Raw genomic sequence first — 22,533 nt, 5'->3', positions numbered from 1 at the left:
AGCCAGTAAGTGTATTTAAGACAGTGATAGGATCTTGATTAGCAGCGCTATCAAGTGTGACAGGACGAAGGCAGAAGAATGGGATTGACAAACATATCAGCCATATTTGAATGGTGGAACAGACTTCGAGTCATAGATTCATACAGCATGGAATCAGACCCTTCAGTCCAACCAGTCCATGCCAAACATAATCCTAAACTAAGCTAGCCACTCCTGCCTGCTCCTGGCCCATATCCCTCCAAACCTTCCCAGTTCATGTACGTATGTCCAAATGTCTTTTAAACATTGTACTTGTGCCAGCATCCACCACACTGAGTCACGGTCATAGAGATGTACAGCACAGAAACAGACCCTTCAGTCAAATTCATCCATGTCAATCAGATATCCCAACCTAATCTAGTCCCATTTGCCAGCACTGGCACATTATCATACCCATCCAGATACCTTTTAAATGGTGTAATTGTACCAGCCTCCTCCACTTTCTCTGGCAGCCCATTCCATATGTATACCACCCTCTAAATGAAAAAGTTGCCTCTTAGGTTCCTTTTAATTTTTTTCCCCTCTCACCCTAAACTGATGCCCTCTAGTTCTGGACTCCCCCACCCCAGAGAACAGACCGTGCGGGCGGCACGGTGGCACAGTGGTTAGCACTGCTGCCTCACAGTGCCAGGGACCTGGGTTCGATTCCCTCCTCAGGCGACTGACTGTGTGGAGTTTGCACGTTCTCCCCGTGTCTGCGTGGGTTTCCTCCGGGTGCTCCGGTTTCCTCCCACAGTCCAAAGATGTGTGGGTCAGGTGAATTGGCCGTGCTAAAATTGCCCGTAGTGTTAGGTAAGGGGTATATGTATGGGTGGGTTGCGCTTCGGCGGGTCGGTGTGGACTTGTTGGGCCGAAGGGCCTGTTTCCACACTGTAAGTAATCTAAACCTTATCTATTTATTCTATCCATGCTCCTTATGATTTTATGAACCTCTTATAAGGTTCCTCAAAGTTCATTCCACATGTGAACTATCCTCTGTGAAACATTTGCCCCATGTCTTTTTATAAATCTCTCTCCTTGTGCCTTAAAAATATACCCCCTCATATTGAAATCCCATCTTCTAAAGAAAAGGCACCTACCACTAACCTTATCTATGCCCCTCATGATCTTATAAACCTCTATAAGGTCACCTCTCAACCTCCAACGTTCTGGTTAAAAAAAGGGTCCGAGCTTATTCAGCCTTTCTTTATGACTCAAACCTTTCAGACCTGGCAAGATCCTGGTAAATCTCTTCTGAATCCACTCCCAGCTTAATAATATCCTTCCTATAACACGGCGACCAGAACTGGATACAGTAATCCAGAAGAGGCCTCACTAATGTCCTGTAGAAACTCAGCATGACCTCCCAACTCCTATACTCAAAGGACTGAGCAATGAAGGCAAGTCTGTTAAATGCCTTTTCAACCACCCAGCCTATATGCGATGGGCCAAATGACCTAATTCTGCTCCTGTATTATATGACCTCACAGCTTCTACTTTTATCTAATATTCCCTATCCTCTTCCTGTTTAGAGACAACAATTGGACTTTTTCGGTGTTGTTCCCTACTCGATTACATTAAAATTAGATGTTTACATGCTGCAATTTTCTTTACAAACCATGTCTTTCCCGTTGCAAGCAGAATGACAATGCATCAATCTAAATGTGGATGGAAATTCTGAAGGTGTTTTCTAGGGTGTAAACATGCATCAAAACTCCAAGGAAAGCTAAAAGATAGAGTCAAGAAAAAAAGAGTGTACATTTGTGAATCTGCTTTGACTTCAGAGTTTGCCAAAGCACTTTACAATCTGTGAAGGACATTTTGAAGTGTCAGTCACTGTTTGAGCAAACATGGAAGCCAATCTGTGCACAGCAAGCTTTCACAGACACTAGTGTGAGAATGGTATATTGATTTTGTTGTCTGTGCTGGTTGAGGGCCTAAATGTCATCCAAAAAAGCAATGAGACCTTAAATGAGTTTGGCACAAGGGGTAGGCTATTTGGCACTTCGAGCCTCCTCCATGATTCGTAAGGATTATGGCTGGTTGGATTTTAGTGTCAATCTACTTCCCTGCAACACCTGATACCTGTATGACCTTATTGGTCAAGAATCTGACTGTCTCTGGCTTAAAAATATTTAATGACCCTGCTTCCACCTCTCTGGGGAAGAAAGTTCCACAGACTCAGTGACCCTCTGAGAGGAGATATTTCTTGCTATCTCCATCTTAAATGGGAAACCCCTTATCTTTAAACAGTGTCTCCTCGATCCAGTCACCTTTAAAAGGGGAAGCATGCTTTCAGCATCTAGCCTGTCAAGTCCCTCTCAGGATCTTATGTTCAATAAAATTTCCAGTCATTCTCCTCCACTCCAGTGGATGTGTGCTCTACCCATCCAAGCTTTCCTCATAAAATGACTTGTTCATCCAGTGTTGAGGTGTCAGTGTAGCAGATGGTGCTTCAGTTTAACCTATGAACTGTGAGGTGGCATCTCTGACAGTCTGGCATACTCAGTGCTGCTCAGCCTGAATTTCTGTGCAAAAATATGGATTAGGATTTTAACACTCAAGTGTCTGAGAGTTGAGACACTCTCTCTGGGACCAACTGAAAGCAAACACATAACCTGAAGTGGTGAAGAGACCCTGCTCAGTCTGGAATCCATAAGGGGACAATGATGTTGCTAGGGAGGAGAAAAATAGATATACAAAGTGAAGGAGCAATATCATTCCAAGCAGGAAAGTGAAACTTAATGTGATGTCACAAAAACAAAATAGAGAAAAAGAAACATGGGGGGGGGTTCTCCCTCAGAGTGAGGTGGAAGCAGGGTCATTAAATATTTTTAAAGTCAGAGACAGGTGAACTTGAGAAATACCGGAGCCAATTTTAATATACTGACTTGCAGTTTTCTGGTCATACTGACATTCACAGGATTGTTGCTTGATGTGAGAATCCCTGGAAATTTGAGCACTCTAGCCAACACCTACAAATGACTTTTTGTTTTTCTCTGATCCCACTCTGGTACCAGAGGGGCAGGTGACCTGGATCATCACCTTGGCAATTATTTGTACTACTCAGCACTACTTCAGATGGTTGTGGGTGTCATGTGCAGTGACATTTATTTAAATTTCACATCTCAACCTGAGACACTTGGCAACATTGCTCACAAGAGCTCCTCATGCCCTGGAACAGATTTGGCCTTCTCTTCACAAACCAGAAAGTTGAGGTGTGACCTGATAGCTGCCTTTATCGTTATGAATGAATTTTTAAGGTTAGATGTAAAGAACCCGACTCCATTTCTAAAACATGAGGCCATAAAAGGAATAGTTTCGAATAAATCTAATGAGAAAACCTCTTTAGCCGGAGAGTGGGGAGAATGAGGAACTCTCTACCACAGGAAGTAGTTGAGGCAAATACTGCAGACACATTGAAGGAAAATTTATGAAGTACACAAAGGAGAGAGGAACTGAAGAATAACAGCTCTTTTCAACAGTCGAACAATTAGTTTTTCTTCTCAACTGTTTCTCCACCATTTTTAGCAGGAGTATTGAATTTGCCCCCTCCATCCTTTTCAGACCGTATATTCCAAATCATCACCAATTGTGTTAAAATGAATTTCTCCCCCACACCCCCTTGTCTCTGCTTTTCCTAAATTATCTTAAATCTATCCTGTGGTTATTAACACATCTGCCAGTGGATTTACTCCTGATTTACTCAAACCTCCTGATTTTGAAAGCCTCCATTAAATCTTCCCATTACTTTCTTGTTCAATCTTAGTAACTCCAGTCTCTCCACACAACGAAAGTCCCTGAGGCCTGGCAATTTTTCTAATTACACGACATCCTTTGATTTAGTCCCAGTACGTGCTTTCTTTATATGTTACTGTTTGTAATCTGTGGGTTTTTACTGATTCTGCTGTTTGTGTTACTGATTTTGACACTTTGCTGCCATCTCCTGTTCGGTTACCGTGACATGATCAGGTTGCAGCTTTATACTCTGCTTTTATACAGTCAGAGTTGTACAGCATGGAAACAGACCTTTTGGTCCAACTCATTCTTGCTGGCCAGATGTCCTAAATAAATCCAGTCCCATTTGTCAGCATTTGGTCCAGATCCTTCTTAATCCTTTCAATTCATATACCCATTCAGATAGCTTTTAAATGTTGTAATTGTGCCAGCCCCCACCACTTCTCCTGCAGCTCATTCTATATATGCACCACCCTCTACATGAAAAGGTTGCCCCTTAGGTCACTTTTAAATCTATCTGCTCTCACCTTGAATCTATGCCCTCTAGTTTTGGATTCTGCCTACCCAGGGGAAAAGACCTTGGCTATTCACCCTATCCATGCCCTCATGATTTTATAAACTTCTGTGAGATCACTCCTCATCCTTTGTACAGCTGCAAAGTGATTTCCCAACTCCTATACTCAATGCACTGGCCAATAAAGGCAGGCATACCTTAATCCACTTTCTTCACTATCCTATCTGCCTGCAACTTTCAAGGAACTGTGAACCTGCACTGCAAGGTCTCCTTGCACAGCAACACTCCCCAGAACCTTACTAATAGGTATTTTAAAAGTCCTGTCTTGAATTACCTTTCCAAAATGCACAATCCAAATCGTTAATTATCTTTGACTCAAAGCAATTCCATTGCTCATTGAGGCTGTGAAATTAGTGGATGTGAAGACATTGGAGGGGGTGCAGATGAGGTACTAGAACAATACCTGGCATACGGGACTTCAGTAACTCAGAAATTAAAGAAGTTGGGCTTGTTCTCTTTTAGAGAAGATGAAAGTGAGATTTAATAGAAATATTCATGATAATGCTTTATAAACCTTAACCAGTACTCCTAGGAGAAACATTTTGATCTGTGAAGTACTGATATGGGATTTTACTTCAATCCAACTTGTCCATGCTGACCAGACATCCTAAGTTAATCTAGTCCCATTTGCCAGCATATAGTCCAGATCCCTCTAAACCCTTCCTTTTCATATACCTATCCAGATGCCTTTTAAATGCTATAATTGTACCAGCCTCCACCACTTTCTCTGACAGCTCATTCCATACATGCACCAACCTCTGCATGAAGAAGTTGCCCCTTAGGTCCATTTTATATCTCCTCTCACCTTAAACCTATGCCTTCTAGTTTTGGACTCTCCCACCCTGGGGAAAAGAGCTTGCCTATTTACCCTATCCATGCCCCTCATGATTTTATAAGCCTCTATAAGATCACCCTTCAGCCTCTGCTCCAGGGAAAACACCCCCAGCCTATGCAGCCTCTCCCTTTCGTCCAAATTCTCCAACTCTGGCAATATCCTCTTAAATCTTTTTTGAGCCCTTTCTAGTTTCACATCATCCTTCTTAAAGAAGGGAGTCCAGAATTGCACACAACATTCCAAAAGTGGCCAAACCAATGTTCGTACACTGCAACATGACCTCCCAACTCCTATACTCAATGCACTGACCTATAAAGGTTGCTGCTGAAAATGTGTTGCTGGAAAAGCGCAGCAGGTCAGGCAGCATCCAAAGAGCAGGAGAATCGACGTTTCGGGCATGGGCCCTTCTTCAGGATTCCTGAAGAAGGGCCCATGCCCGAAACGTCGATTCTCCTGCTCTTTGGATGCTGCCTGACCTGCTGCGCTTTTCCAGCAACACATTTTTAGCTCTGATCTCCAGCATCTGCAGTCCTCACTTTCTCCGTATCAAACGCTGACTTCTCTACCCTGGCAATGTGCTTAAAGGGCAGAATATTTCAAGAAAACAACCTTTATATATCACACTTTTAATGTAATACAAACATGCCAATGCAGTATTAGAAGTGTTATAAAACAAAACATAACTCTGAACTAGATAGGGAGCATTAGGCCAGATGATCAAAATCCTGGTCAAAAGGGTAGATATTTAAGGAATGTCTCAAGGGTAAGTAAGCTCGAGAGGCCTGGGGAAAGATTTCTAGAGCCTCAAGTCCTAGGCAATGAATACATAGTCACCATTAAAATTGGATTGCACAAGACGTCAGCATTAAAGGAACACACACACCATGGAGGGTTTTGGGATTGGCAGTAATTAGTGATAGAGAGGAGAAAACCATGAAGGGATTTTAAAACAAGAATGAGGATCTTAAAATCTCAGATGAAACTATTCTTTTTCTGAGAAAGAATAGGCTCTGTGCAAGGCAATGAAACTGTGCTCTGTGAATTTATTTCAATTAACGTTTTCAGTTCTCTGCCTGAGGTTAGGGGCGTGGGTGGAAAGAAAGAGATCCAGTTCTAAATCTTAAACTTCTGTGGATGCCAGCATATAAATTGACCTTGAGGCCTCAAAAATCACTTAAAAAAACGAGGGTTGAATTCTACACCAAACGTAAAATTAACAACCACTTTTGTATGTGTGTGCATGGTCACCATTTTTAAGTGACGTCAGCACTTGACACAAAACATAGCCATATCTTAATCTCCTACGCATTTTCGCCATACAGCTATTTCCTGCTTGATCCGATGCACTCAGTTATATAATATTATTAAGCAAAACATTCACTCGTGAGGTGAAAAATTGAAGCTGACTACTAATGTGAGTACAGAATGATGAACATGTAAGGGAAGAGCAGTGTCAACCTGTGCTGGGTAGATGCATAAACATTATTTTTGCAGCTGAAAAAATGGGCTTGTTTATATATTGTACTGACTTGCAGACCAAACTTTGAAGTTTATCATCTGAGGCTCACTTAGTAATATAGTCATCTCTGAATCAGAAGGTTCTGGGGCCAGGTCCAACTCCAACGCCAGGATGTGAGCTCAAAGTTGATGCTGTCGTGTTGCACAATTGGAGGTGCCTGACACAGTAGTGAGCACCATTGCCTCTCAGTGCCAAAGACCTGGGTTTGATTGCAGCCTTGAGTTTGATAGCAGCCTTGGGTGACTGCAAACTCCATGCAGACATTTTCCCCATGTCTGTGTGGGTTTCCTCCTCCAGCCCAAAGCTGTGCAGGTTAAGTTGATTGGCTGTGCTAAATTACCCATAGTGTCCAGGAACGCACAGGCTAGGGGGATTAGCCACGGGAAATGTGAAGTTATGGAGATAAGATGGGATACTCTCTGGAGGGTCAGTGCAGATTCCGTGAGCTGTGTGGCCTCTGTCTGCACTGTAGGGATTCTGTAATCTATGATCTTTTGTTGAGATATGAAACCAAGTTCCCTTCTAACTGTCCTGGTGGAATTAGAAGACCCATATCACTATTTCAAAGTAGAGTATGGGAGTTTTTCAGTGTCCTGGGCAGTATTTATTTCTTGAGCAATATCCCAGAAAAAACTGATGATGATATTGATTGTGGGAATTTGCTGTGTGAGTTATCTGCTGGGTTTCCTACATTGTGACAGTGACTACAGTCCAGAAAGTACTTCAATGCATGTCAAGTTTTTATTTTATTTATACATGAAGTGTGGATGGTGCTGGTTGGGCCAACATTTATCGCCCATCAATAGTTATGCTTGAGAAGATGGTGATGAGCTATCGATTAAACCACACTAATCCATTGTTTATTGGTAGACTAACAATGCTGCAAGGGAGGAAGTTTGAGGATTTTGACTCAGCAACAGTGAAGGAACAGCAATATATTTCCAAGTTAGGATGGTGTGTGACTGGGAGTGAAACTTGGAAGGTGTTGGCGGTTCTCTTATATCTGCTGACTTTGTCCTTCTAAGCGATAGAGCTCATAGCTTGGAAGGTGCTAGTCCGTATTGGTGGTGGAGAGAGTGAAGGTTTGTGGATGTGCCAACTAAGTGGGCATGTTTTGTCTGGATGGTGTTAAGCTTCTTGTCTTGTTAGGAGCTGCACTCATTCAGGCAAATAGGAAGTATTCCATCACACTCCTGACACATGCCTTGATGGTGGACCTGCTTTGGAGGGGTCAGATGGTGAGCTACTTGCTGCAGAATTCCTAGTCTCTGACCTGTTGTTGGAGCCACAGTATTTATATGACTACCCCAGTTCAGTTTCCAGTTAATAACACCATCCAGGATATTGAAATAGCCTGTGTCTACAGGGAGTTTCCACTGATATCATCAAAAGCAAGTCTTGGCTCAACTTTCTTGGTTATAATTTTGTTTTCACTAATTAATTACAATGTACTTCATGGTTGTCCAGGACTTGAGGAACAACTCCTGAAGGAACTGGACTTGCAACTTTACGCTCACCTCCTGAGGGATGGGATGAATGGACTCACCTTCTGCCACAGGTAAGATAATAATAGCTGCTTTATAACCACTCCTTTCCTTGTCAGAAATGTTAGGTGTGTTTGGAATACACAAGATTTGGCTTTGTGGTTCCAGCCCTCCTTCCATCCTTGCTGAGGTGAAAATCTCCATAAGTTACAGCCGTAAATCCTCCTCTTTCCCGAGAAAGACCTTGGTTCCCAGAAGGGCTGCCCGTCGTTCAAACTCTAATCTAGGCTTCACTTCTCAACATGGTTCAGAGAGACCGTGGATGTTATGAAGAAAGCTCAAGTTTGTGTGATTATTAAAGAGTGAAACATAAACGGAATTTGCTGGAAAAGCTCGGCAGGATTGGTGGAGAGAAATCGGTTTCGGGTCAAGTGACCCTTCCTCAGAACTGAGTTAACTCTGATTTCTCTCCACTGATGCTACCAGACTTGCTGAATTTTACCAGCAATTTCTGTTTTTGTTTCTGTCTTACAGCATCCACAGTTGTTTGCTTTTTACTTATTAAGGAGTGATTGGATTGAGAGATTAATTAGGTGGTGAAAGCATTTAAATTGGGAAGGTGAAAAGAAACAATCCCCTCTGGGTTAGGAGGGACATAGTTTTAACTTTAACACTAGGTCTTTAATGGATAATGTCAGGAAGAAGTACTTCACAACCAAAGGACTGGAAATGTGTAACTCTGCCCAAAAATGATGTTGAAGCTGGGAGTCAGATGTATATTTCAAAACTGAGATTTGTTTGATTTTTGTTGTGGAAAGATTTTAAAGCTTACAAAAGCAAGGTGGATAGATGGAAGTAAACAAGGATCTCATTAAGGATCATCAAGGATCATCAAGGATCTAGTGGTGCAACAGGTTCAAGGAGCTGAATAACCGCCTCCTGTCCCCATGTTCGCCCTTTCAGTGGTAAAGTAATGTTGGAGAGTGAAAAAGGGTGTCTGTAGGACAGCAGCTGAACAGAGTTTTAAACTATCAGTAAAAATTATACAGACTAGGGTGCTTTTATCGAGAAAAGAGAAGGCTTATCAGGGAATGGCTAAGGCACATTTCACTCACAAGGTCTGTGCTATCTCTCTGCAAGAACAATTTAGTTAATCCTGCTCGCCTGTCCTTGCAGTTTGCATGTCCTTCAGGTGCTTATCCAGTTTCCTTTTTGGAGCTGACAATAGAACGTGTCTCAACCACAGTCTTAGGCCTTCTTTTCCAGATCCTCACTGCTCAGTTTTTGTTTTTCTTCATTTTTATTTGCAAGCTCTTTGTCCTCTTCCCACTCAACCTCTAGTCTCCTTCAGACTGTTAACCTTTGAGATTCTGAACTCCTCTAATGCTCGCCTATCATGTAAACTGATTTCAATTGCTTCCCCCATTGCTAACCAAGATAGAGACAGAGAAGGGCCAATGCACAGACACACTGCTCAGTGCTGCCAGAGACAGGGGCCCAGCCGCCTTCCATAGTATTCACTCTCTCGCACGCCACATCGCTTGGTAAAACCAAAATCACTACCCACTCTTTAATGAGGAATACACCTGACGACCCAGGGAGCACCATGCAGCTCTTCAGCTTTTTGATGAAAGCCCCCCATTCTGAAGCAGGTCGAATGTTACTCTCCGTTCTCCTCTCTCCATAAAGCAGTTCCTAGATTTTGGTGAATCATACCGTCCCCCCCACCCCCCACCCCCCCTCAACTCCATAAACTGTATCTCGATCTATTGAACAAGTTGAGAGGTTGTTTTGCCATCAATGATGTGACGGACAAGGCTGCTACTGCTGGTCTTGGAATGGCTGCAGCTAAGCTACTTGGCTGAACATGTGTGGTGCTCAGAGTTGAAGCAAGTGAAATGAATGTTACGTCCATACACTGTTTACTGAAAACTTAGAGTGACAATAGTTTCCCTGCACGTTCAAATGGGTAAGAAAAGTTCTTTTTATTTAAAAGGAAAACATGGAGAATGGAGATCCGAGGCAGTGACCTCAAACCATTCAAAATGTTATCGCCATAAAATCGGAGAATTGCGCTCACAATACGGAACCGTCTCCTTCAATAACAAAACATGAATGTCACGAGCCTTTAGAAAGGAAACTATTAATTTCATCTTTAGTGAAATGTTTGCTATGTGGAATAGAAAGTTTCTTTATACTTTTAAGTCAGTTTCAAGCTGACCATTTTAGTGCATTCAATTCTGTTTACCCTGCTATAGAAAGAATGTTGTGAAACTTGATAGAGTTCAGAAAAGATTTACAAGGATGTTGCCGGGGTTGGAGGGTTTGAGCTATAGGAAGAGGCTGAATAGGCTGGGGCTATTTTCCCTGAAGTGTCAGAGGCTGAGGGGTGACCTTATAAAAATCTTGAGGGGCATGGATAGGGTGAATAGTCAAGTCCAAAACTAAAGCGCATATGTTTAGGGTCAGAGAGGAAGGATTTCCACGCAGGAGGTGGTGCATGTATGGAATGAATTGCCAGAGGAAGTGGAAAACACTGGTACAATTACAACCTTTAAAAGGCATCTGGATGTGTATATGAATAGGAAGGGTTTAGAGGGATATGGGCCAAATACTGGTGAGTGGGACTCAATCAATTTAGGATATCTGGTCAGCATGGACAAGTTGGAATGAAGGGTCTGTTTCCATTCTGTACGTCTGTGGCTCCATGTCTTTAGTGTTGGACCCCACCCCTCCCTCTCACTTTCCTCTTCTGAGGTTGTTTAAAATGTGTCTCTTTAAACAAGCTTTTGATCATCTGACCATTTAATAGCTTCATCTGTTGCTCTTTATCATAGTTTATTTTATAATGCTCCTTGAGACATTACAAAGACACTATAAATTGAAGTTTTTGCTTGAAAGTTAGAATTGATTTTGCTTTCACCAACATATCAAGGCAGAGTATTCTAGAACATAATAAAGACCTGAGTAATATTACATTCCAGATGATGGGGGAAGAACTGGATGGGAATATTTTGTGTGTCCATATAAAGGTATAATCCTCAAATTCTGAAGTGTCACAAAAACCGCTACCATTTAATATGAGCTCAAACCCTACGCCCTCAGAGCAAAATGTTTTCTAATGTTTATTTTAAATAAGCCTTTCGATATTGAGCCAGTATTGTAAACTATGGTGAGAGCAGGAGCTCTGTTCACCTTCTCTTTCCCATTCGCTGCTAATAAGCCTTCTGGCTAAGTTTGATGTACAAGCCTGAAGTGCACAGTTGGCTCCATACTGTGTTAGAGCACATTACCAGCTCGTTTTGTCTAAGGTGCTCTGGGGGAGGTTAACAAGATCCACCAGTTCACTGAAGAGCTTTCATCACTGAGGTTAAATGTGTAAAATACACAGGAAAATAACTTAACTGTTTTCTTAAAATGGATAAAATCTCCCCTGGACTTCTGGCAGGTGTAAAAATAAATTACCTTGTTAGGCTTCCTGTTTTCCAATGATGGTTGAGAGAGTTGTGTTTAAGGTAATAGATGGGTTGTCAATCAAGCAGGCCATTTTATTCTGGATAGTGTTGAGCTCCTTGAGTGTTCTAATACTTCATAATTAGTCTCCATTTCTTGTGTTCTTTCATGGGATGTTGGCCTCACTGACAAGGCCAGTGTGTGCTGGCCAACCTTATTGCCTTTAGCAGGTGGTGGTCATGAGCATCCACATTGAATCACTAATCAATAAGCAGAAAGCAGGCCCACTCCTAATGATTTTGAAGGACTTGATAGTGAAGAAAAAGATGTTTCAATTTTAGGGAGATCTGAGCTAGAGGCAATGAGGCCAGTCATTATTAAATTCAATAGAAAATTCAGAGGAAATCCGTTTACCCAGAGAATGAGGAGAATGTGGAACTCTCTATTGAGGCAATAGAGGAAACAATTGAAAGAAGTGAGATATGGGGGAGAAAGGAATGGGAGGGTATTCTGGCAGGGTGAAGGGTGGGTCCTTTTTAGAAGTTATCTTAAGTCTCCTTCCTCAGGTTGCTGACCTTCCTGCCAGTGGAAACAATTCTTATATATTCTAAGAAGAACCTTCATGATTTTGAATCAAAAGGTTTAGTGTTGGTTAATTCTGATTGAAGATGAGTTTGAGAGGCAGAATATAGTATCAAGCGGTATAACTCCCAGTCATGATGGTGTGTGGCTTAGAGGGAATTCTACATTGGCCACGTATTTTCTATAAGGACTTGTGGTTTTCTCTATGTTGAGATCTCTGGCCTGATCCAAAACTAGTCCACTGTCCTCTCAAAGTCAGAGTCAACATCTGCCATATTAGTTGAAAGTTCCTTTCAGACGCTCCCTATTGTCTGGATAAAAGAAGGTGTGACTCACAATGCTCTCAAACCTACAAAATAGGAACCACAGTCAGAATCATCATCCATGGACCAGTTGGTTGAACGGCCTATTTGTGTTGTGAAACTCTATAATGATGGTTTTAAATAAAAGTGGGCTTATAACTTATCCTACTCTATCCCTTTGGGACTGACTTCCCTTTCCTTTTGGCAGGTGGCTGCTCCTGGGGTTTCAGCGAGAGTTTGAGCACAGTGATGCAATCCGTCTGTTTGAGATCCTTAGCAGTCACCATCTCGAGCTAAACTCTCTGGAAGCAGAAAGTGCCCGTCATTCAGAAAGAATGACACATTTCCAGAGGGCAGGTGAGTAACCTGGTGAAATTAAATACAATGTGTCATTGTGCTGTCAAATAGAACAGGTTGCTTTTGAGTTTGATTATAAAGTTTCTGTTTATTGGCTGAAATGTCATGTTACATTCTGATTTGTCACACCGTGGATAGATATATTAATCAAATACCAACCTCCCCAGTAGGTCCATTGTAATATGATGGCAAGAAAAATCCAGCTGGTCTGAACCATAAAATTTTATAGTCTAGATTAGAGTGGTGCTGGTAAAGTACAGCAGGTCAGGCAGCATCCGAGGAGCAGGAAAATTGACGTTGCGGCAAAAGCCCTTCATCAGGAATCATCCGCCATGACCAGGGCCACCAAGCACTCCTTTCCTTCCTATCCTGACGTTCCTACCAGTACCCTTCCAATGACACACTCATTCGTTTTGGCTGAACTGGTCCTCACCCATAACAATTTCTCCTTTGAATCCTCCCAATTCCTCCCGATGAAAGGGGTAGCCATGGGCACCCACATGGGCCCCACCTATGCCTGTCTCTTTGTTGGCTATGTAGAACAGTCCATCTTCCGTAGTTACATGGCACCACTCCTCATCTCTTCCTCTACTACATCGATGACTGCATCGGCACCATCTTGTGCTCCCATGAGGTGGTTGAGCAGTTCATCAACACATTCCACCCCGACCTTAGAGATGCCTGATAAAGGGCTTTTTCCCCCAATGTCGATTTTCCTGCTCCTCGGATGCTACTTGACCTGATGTGCTTTTCCAGCACCACACTAATCTAAACTCTGATCTCCAGCATCTGCAGTCCTCACTTTCGCCCATAGAATTTTATAGTCCAGAAGGCCACTTGTCCCACTGTTTCTTTGCGGACTTTTTTTTTGAACATGCTATCTAATTGTTCACACTCCTCCATTGACCTGAAAATGTTTTCTGTTCGAGTCTATGTACTTGTATAGGAGTTTGTACAGCCAAGTTCACTAAACTGATTCAGCGGATGAGGGATGTCATCCTGTGATGAGAAGCTGTGTTCAAAAGCAAACTAAAATGATGAATATTACTGTACTTGGGATACATGTTGAAATGAATCCATTTCAGCTCCAATGCATTTGCCTAAATAAAATTCCACCTCTTTGTTCAGTCTGTAATGCTTCACTAAGTTGAAGTCCCTGCATGGACTGCACAAAACACTATATAGGACAAACAGGAAGACAGCTAACAATCCACATACATGAACACCAACTAGCCACGAAACGACACGACCAGCTATCCCTAGTAGCCATACACTCAGACAACAAGCAACATGAATTCGACTGGGAAAACACTGCTATCATAGGGCAAGCCAGACAGAGAACAGCCAGGGAATTCCTAGAGGCATGGCATTCATCCACAAATTCCATCAACAGACATATCGACCTGGACCCAATATACCAATCACTACAGCGGACAGCTGAAACTGACACCCGGAAGCGACAAGGACAGACCACTATAAATGCCGGAAGAAACATCAAAGAAGCGCTTTGCAGGAGGCTCCACAGCACTGATGATGTCTCCTAGCCAGGGGACGAAACATTTGCAACAAAAACTTCCAGCTCGGCGAACAGAACCACTACATCCATATGTCTTTTGAGCCATTTTCTCAACAGGCCCCAATGCCTTCAGTGATTTTGTGTGCATCTATCCCAAGTCAATTATACCCTTGCCTGTCTTTGTTCTTCCTACTGATTTGAATTACTGCTCACTTCTCCAGTTTAAAATTCATCTGTCACTTGCCTGCTCATTCCATGTCTGTGCTCTGTTAAAGATTAACCCTGTACTCCATACAGTTCATATTGAAAGTATTGAGTTTGTCCCGATAAACTACAGCCTAGATCACTAATTTGCATCAAGGAGGGGATCTAAAACTGATCCCCAGGGGAATGCTACTGTAAACTTTCCTTCCTCTAGTCAAAAAACAGCTATTTACTGTTACTCTACGATAGATACCAGATATATTTTATATTGAAGGGAAGCACTAATTCAGGTGAACAGTCATGTAGCGGTAATGTTACTAAGCTAGTAATCCAGAGGCCTCAGGCTAATATTCTTGAGACAAGTATGAGTGAATTTAAGCTTCATAAAATCTCGACCAAAGAAGTGCTTACCTTAATAATGATAGTAATCACAAAACTAGCAGATGGTTGTAAAAATACATCTGATTCATTAATGCCCTGTTGGGAAGGAAATTACCAATCTTACCCACTTTGACTTCATATCCAAAGTATTGTGGTTGACTCTTAACTGCACTCTGAAATGATCTAGCAAGCCATTCACTTGTGGTAAACCACTATAGGATAAGTATTGTGGTTGGATTGACACCAAATGGACTGCAGTTGTTCAGGAATGCAACTTGCCACTATCAACTCAAACTCAATTAGGAGTTGTCCTCACTCCCGAAGCTCCCATTTTAAGACTGAATTTTTTTTAGAAAACCTTTCTGTTCATTGTAATGTTCCATATAGGTCTACAGAACATAGGCCCCAAACCAAAGTCACTTTTAGTTAGTAAGGAATATTATTTTTGAGTACAGTTCAGGAACGTTGGAACTGGAGGGTATCATTCAGCTCTTGAAGTCTACCTCACCATTTAGTTACTTGATTTTCTTCAGTTCAACCTCATTTATCCACTTCGTTCCCATGTCCCTTGATACCAACACCCAACAAGTTTCCATTGAGCTCAGCTTTGAAAGCCACAATTTCCTCAGCTTCCAAACCCTTTGGTAGAGGAGAGTTCCAGGCTTCCACTCCCCTTTGTGTGAAGAAGTGTTTCCAGACAACCCTTGAGTAACCTGCCCCTAATTTTAAGGTTATGCACCCATACCTTACTTCCCCATCAGAAATTGTCTGCATCTAACCCAATCAAACACTTTTAATATTCGAAACACTGCTCATGTCATTGCTAAATCAGCTTTACTCAATAAAGCTTGTTCTCATACTTTACCTATTTTAGCTTTGATATCAAATGCCACTGTAACCTTCCAGAGGTGCAGTGCCCAGAACTGAACAATAACCTATAAACTAATGTTCATAGGTGAGTTATTATAATCTTGAATGAACTACGGAAAGGCATGTTCAGTAATTTTCAGAAGGAATTTGGACAAATACTTGAAAGGGATAATGTTTGTTGGATTTTAGGAAAGAGGGTGGATTAAGGCCAAATGGATAGCTCTGCCAAAGAGCAGGCCCAGGTATGATGAGCCAGATGGCCACCTCCTGTTTTTTTTTAAATTATTCTATCATTCCATACAGATGATGACTTTCTCTGCCATAAACAGTTGTTGGTGTTCTTAAAAAGAATTTGCTTGAAGAAAGTACATATAATGATGTGAAGAAGGAGATGATATGGAGCACTAAACGAGATGGCTTTTCTGGAGGGACAAATGGAAGAAAGAGTGATTGATTGAATCATACAGCACAGAAAAAGGCCATTCAACCCATTGTGCCTGTATTCACTCTTTAAAACCCCCCCTCAGCCCTCTTGGTAATTTTCACTTTTCAAGAATGCATTGGATTCCCTTTTACTGATATTTCAAATGAGTATAACTTGTAAGGAAATTTGATCAACAGCACAGTCTGATTTTAAGCTGCCTACTACAACGCTAGAATTCTTTGGACGGAAGTGTTAGCATGTACTCATCTTTTTAAAATATTCATATTGAATTGTGAACTCTATGGATGATTACAATGCAGAGGAGATTGTTCGGCCCTAAGTGGCTGTATTAGCTGTAAGCAAGAGCATTCCGAACCGTTCCCATTGTCCTACACTCTCCATAGCCCCTGTACAGTTCTCAGCTCCAAAATTGTATTCCTTTTCCCTTTGAAAGATGCAGAATATTTCCATCAGCAACTCATAATGGGAAAGCATCCCATGCCTCATCACCCCTCTCTGGAAAGAAATATCTCTGTTCTTACTGCTTTCAAATAGTCCATAGAGCTGTTTAGCACAGAGGAAGGTATGTGGCCCATCAGGTTTTATGGTTTTCAGACCTGTTCAAATTTAATGCCAATTTCAAATCCACGGCTGTTTATCCCCCTGCCAAACAGACGAAGCATCCTTTCTCTACATAGAGTATTAAAAGTCTTTATAAGACCATAAGATATCAGAGCAGAATTAGGCTATTCGGCCCATCGAGTCTGCTCAGCCATTCGAATATGGCTGATATGTTTCTCAAAGTATATTTATCTTTTATGGAAAATCTCTGACCTTCCCTATTCTGATGAAAACAGCCTCAGAACCCTTGCTTCCTAATTTCAGTTCCTCACCCTGGGATCATCCTAGTGAGTCTCAATTTCAGCTTTCTATAGAGGAAGCACAAATCTGTTTGCAATACTGGAACTGTCTTAAATAAAGCTTTTGTGTAAATTCATCACTCTTTCTTCACCTCTGTTTGCCTGATGTTCCAATTTCATAGAATAATGACAACTTGGATCACTTTTCATTGAGCCCCATTCCTTATTTTTCTTAAGACCTATTACTGCACACTCGCCCATATTTACCTGCATCTGCAGCCAGTTGGCCCATTCCTAAAGGGTGGTGGTAGCAGTTCCTTTTTTTTAATCAGGAAAAGCAACTTGAAAAATTGAAAGAACCTCTAAATTTTAGTAAATCTGTGCTCTCCTTTTAAATAAATATATTGCATCTTTTTTTAAAGAGTTGGCTGTTATATGTGGTTCTGATGTTCACTGATTTTGTTTTTCTGTTTTCTGAAACTGTAGAAGGCAAGATTAGGCCTGAGTTGCCATCAACCAATAATGATTACACTTTTGAACTTTTCATCTGTGCTGCAATCTTGCTAGAGAAAAAGGAGCTGCTATTAAAATGCTCGGATGAAGTCGAACTCGTCCAGTTTACTAACAGGTAAACATACTGTCAATCACTTGCTCTCAATTCACCAAGGACAATAGATTGGCTTTGCCTGAATTTACTGTTCAGTGTTCCGACTTAAGTGTCACATAACATGCTTAAAGACAGACTGCTATGTTGTACCTGCTTGATGTGGGCAGTGCTGCTGCCGTAGAGTTACCTGCTGTATGGGGAAATTTCCCTGAGCAGTAGTAATTGGCCTTTAACTGACCTCTGGGTCTTTCTAATAAGGCAATGGGAAACCACATTCCAATCTTAGTCTGTTGAGATTTTTCACCTGAACAGGATCAGAAGGTGAGGCACAGGTCACGGAATACCTGGACATTGCTGCGGTCACAGGGTTGATAGGGCTGTTTTTTTAAGATTCTCCTTCACTGAGGTGTTAACAGTAGTCACAGTCACATTGATGCCTTTTGCCAAGTGAAAGTGGTTTGGCTTTCTCTTGGGATTTGTCATTACCTGACACCTGTCAGCTCCAGTGTTGGTGTGATCCAGTTCTCTCATTCTCAGGAAGTGTGAATGGAGCTGGAAAATCATCAGTGAACATTTGAACTTGTAACTTTTTGATGTAGGGATGATCATTGATGAAGCAGCAGGCCTTGGTTTGTCACCAGCTTGAGGTAGTCAGAGTCCTACCGCACGGAGATAGACCCTTTGGCCCAAACTGGTCCATGCCGATCAAAATGTACATCCACGCTCACATCATTTCCCTGCACTTGGCCCATATCCTTCTAATCCTTTCCTATCCGTGTATTTTTGCAGATGCCTTTTAAATGTTGTTAACGTACTTACTTCAACTACTTCCACTGGCAGCTCATTCCATGTGCATCTGTGTAAAAAAAAACTTGCCCCTCAGGTTCCCTTTTATTCTTTCCCCCCTAATCTTAAACTGGCGCCCTCTGTTCCTCGATTCCTCAACCCTGGGAAAAGGACTGAGTGCATTCACCCTATCCATGCCTCTCATGATCTTATACACCTCTATAACGTCTCCCCTTCTCCTACCCTCTAAAGAAAGAAGTCCTGGCTTGTCCACCCTCTCCCTATAAACTTAGACCATTGAATTCAGGCAACATCCTTTTTAAATTTCTTCTGCACACTTTCCAGTTTAATAACATCCTTCCTACAACAAGGTGACCAAAACTGAACACAATACCCCAAGTGTGGTCTCACTAACATCGTGTATAACTGCAATGTAATTTTTCAATTTCTATACTCAATGCCCTGACTGATGAAGGCCAGTGTGCCAAAAGCTGCCTTCACTATCCTGTCTACCTGTGACTCCACTTTCATAGAATTGTGAACCTGAACTCAAGATCCTTCCATTCCACTACGCTCCTTAAGGCCCTACCATTCACCATGAAACTCTTACCTTGACTTGACTTTCCAAAATGCAAGACCAAACATTTATCCATTTCTCGGCCCATTTCCCCAGCTGATCGAGGTCCTGAAAAAGGTAGTTTCGTAATGATTGTCCTCAAATAACCAGAGCCATCTCCCTTTGTGCTAGTATGACACCACAGGTTGGGAAAAAGGCTTTGGGCACCTTTGAGAGAGGATCATGATATATGAAGCATAGATTCATGCCCCCACAGGATTGTTAATCTGTGGAATTCCTTGCCCAGTGAAGTAGTTGACTTCAGTAAACGTTTTTAAAGCTAAGGTAGATTTTTTTTAACAATAAGGGAATTAAGGGATACAGTGAGAGCATAGGTAAATGGATCTGAGTCCATGAAAAAATCAGCCATGATCTTATTGAATGGTGGAGCAGGCTTGAAGGGCCGATGGCCTACTCCTGCCCCTAGTTCTTATGTAAAATGGCAGGCAGAAGGAAAGAATAGATGGATGCAGTTAGTGGGTGAAATAAATTGGGGTGGGGAAGGTTACTGAATGATATACTTCTGATAGCTAATTGGTGAAAGAAGATACCAGCACCAGTCATTGCTTGGAATTACTGTTTATATGCACTCATTTGCTGAGTAGCCTCCACCATAACATAAGTTGATGTGGTTCATGGTGTAGAGCAGGAACACTTAGACACACCAGTGGGGCTGAGTGGCCTGTTTTAGTTCCATGCATTCTGTATAAAGGGATGATCTCAGGACAGACCAATACCCAGTTTGTACTTGCTGCTGCTTCTTGGAGGACTCTTGAGGACAAGGAACGATGGAGTGTGAAGAATAGATTAGGATGCTCACTGAGGAATCTGGCTCTGTATTTCTATTGTAACAACTGACGGGAGAATGAAAACATTATTTCTTCTGATTTTAAATTCCTTTCCCAAACTTGTCACTCATTAGGAATTGCTCTCTGGTTCTGTGGTAGCATTCCTGATTCTTGGTGAAAAGGTACCAGGATCAAGCTCTGCATCAGACCATCCCAGTAGATGGATTTTGGGTCTCCATCCATCAGGATACTGCTGCCTGATGGGTATAGCTGTTAATTGTAAAACTGGCCTGCCATGTATTACTGAACACCCTGTTCACTGGGTATAAGGGTGGCTACCATACATGTAGAAGGAATTTCCACATCCGGATCTGTTAACCTGTCAGTCAGACTGCAAATCCTCACTCTTCATGACAGAAAAGGTTTGGGGATTATGGAGACAATATTAATTATTCATTGGTTACCAGGTGCCAATATCTCCCTAAAGCTGTTCTTAGTTTGGAAACGTGACCGCAAATTCTTGAAACTAACAGTCGGGGTTGTTTTAAATTATACCATCAACCCCATTCTCAAACTTAATAAGGTCAGCATTGGATCTGACAGGATCAAGGAAGATTGAAGAGTCTGCCATGATAGCAGATAGTTATACCAGCTGGCCATTTCCTGAGTGATGTCTTTGGTCATATACTGCATTTCTATGTTTGTTCTCTTATACCACACATCTTATACCTTCAGCTTGCAGGGGACACTCAACTTGGACCGCGTTCTTGAAAGAGCAGAGCAAGCATTCTTCAACTACTGCGATAAATCTGTGCTGGACTGTTTTAAGAAACTGTGTGCAGAGGAGAAGAAAAAGAGCTTCTTTAAGTTTAAGCTGATGGATTTGTTCTCCTGATTACATCTAGGCCAAGTCCTTCCCTGCAGTTCAGGACTCTGCCTTGCTTTGAGGAGCTATCTCCAAAACTAAACATGCCTCTGCAGAAACCTTTTCATGTTTACATTGTATTTTCAAGCCCAGCTGGTTGATTGGTCAGTCTCATTACTGAGGTCCCAGCAACAAAAGTCTTGTATTTACAGGCATGTGATTTTATTTTACCTTGGGGTTGGGCCTTTGCTGTGCCCAGTAATTGTCCTTCAGTAAGGCGATGCGTAAGATTCAATGATATTGGTCCAACTGAGACATTACAAGTGGTCAAGGGGTGATTGTCTGTCACCATGAACGTTCCTCAGCTCAGTGCTTTCCTACAACAACATAGCGGAGACTGGGAGTGTAGTGTGAGAAATACTACCACCTGACTGCCATTCTACCACTTGATCTGTTAGTTCTTTAATAACCGGCCCTCAACTGGTAAAAATGCTTCAAACTGTATTTAGGCCCTATCAGAGATACTTCAGTAGGCTGCAAAGAATCTGCATTTGTAAAGCATTTCACTTTACTTAAGTTTGCACTGGGAGGATAAATGTTGAATGGATCTTTCATAATTGTTGCTGAATAATGTTAAATAAAATGTGATCCTGGTATTGACCTTTCTTTCATTGAGCTCCATGAAACTTAAGATTTTGTATGATGTATTGAAACCATTCCATTAAGACACTGAACTCTGAACACTGCCCACATAATTATACAGAAGGGCTCAATTTCATTGAAAATACATAAATTCATTTTGTGCCCTGTAGGATTCTCCAGAGTGCTCATTGATCGAAGCAACTTTTAAAGCAATAACAGCCAATGTGTTCACATCAAGCTCCCACAAGCAACAGTAAGATGAATGACCAAATCAGTTCTCTGGAGTTGTTTCACGTTTTATTATTAACTAGGGAGAACACCTGTGACAGTGAACACTTCCTCAGAAGGCAATAAATGGAGTAACTGACCATGCCTGAGTCGAGGGTACTGCCCTGAACAACATTGGGAGCTGGGATGATTGTCCACTGACTCGAATAGTTTTCCTTTGCACCAGGTACAACTCCTACTGTTTAAGGTGGCACTTTTTGGTTTGTAAGAAAAGCACTTTCAGCTCTGACTTGTCAATTAAAATTCCTTCAGACTCTTCCATTCAATAGGAGTAAACCTGTTGTTCACTGCCTCTTGGGCAAAGGGTGCAGGATCTGAATCCTGTTCTCAGACTCTCCGGTGTAGTTTAAAGGTGCACTATTTCTCCTCTTGAAATACCATGTGGTAAGTCCCAATCCTGGTTAACTGAAAATTCTCTCACTGTCTTTCCTTTCCAGAATTTTTTTAAAAATGCCTCTTAAATTTATATCCACTCTGGAGACAACTCCCAATTCTTTTCTGCCTCAAGCCCTTCAAATTCTCACAATACAGCCTCTTTCTTTAGCTAAGCTTCACTAACTTTGTTCATGTGTATTATTTTTCACTTATTACTGTTGCTTAGAAATCTAGGGGACTGAGGTCTGCAGATGCTGGAGGTCAAGAGTTGAGAGTGTGTTGCTGGAAGAGCACAGCAGGTCAGGCAGATCCGGAGGAGCAGGAAAATTGACATTTTGGGCCGGAGCCCTTCAGCAGGAATGAGACTGGGAGCTTTTGGGGGTGGAGAGATAAATGGGAGAGGGGGTGGGGCTAGGGAGAAAGTGAGATCTCTCTCTCCACCCCCGAGG

At 41.9% G+C, this 22,533-nt stretch overlaps 1 protein-coding gene across 2 annotated transcripts in view; it reads left to right on the top strand.

Annotated features, from left to right (window-relative positions):
• Nucleotides 1–21,428, top strand: part of LOC132828806 (TBC1 domain family member 17-like) — a 51,079-nt gene extending 29,651 nt beyond the window's left edge. For both annotated transcript variants that reach the window (XM_060845933.1, XM_060845922.1), the window contains exons 7-10: nucleotides 8,152–8,242; nucleotides 12,714–12,862; nucleotides 17,604–17,745; nucleotides 20,650–21,428. In XM_060845933.1, the coding sequence (XP_060701916.1) occupies nucleotides 8,152–8,242; nucleotides 12,714–12,862; nucleotides 17,604–17,745; nucleotides 20,650–20,809 (542 nt within the window). In that variant the 3' untranslated portion in view covers nucleotides 20,810–21,428. The remainder of the gene's footprint in view (nucleotides 1–8,151; nucleotides 8,243–12,713; nucleotides 12,863–17,603; nucleotides 17,746–20,649) is intronic.
• Nucleotides 21,429–22,533: the final 1,105 nt, after the last annotated feature.

Source organism: Hemiscyllium ocellatum, chromosome 2 (assembly GCF_020745735.1).
Source record: "Hemiscyllium ocellatum isolate sHemOce1 chromosome 2, sHemOce1.pat.X.cur, whole genome shotgun sequence".
NCBI classification, from domain to species: domain Eukaryota; kingdom Metazoa; phylum Chordata; class Chondrichthyes; order Orectolobiformes; family Hemiscylliidae; genus Hemiscyllium; species Hemiscyllium ocellatum.
Note: the sequence above shows the minus strand (reverse complement) of the source record. Positions and strands in the feature narration are given on the sequence as shown.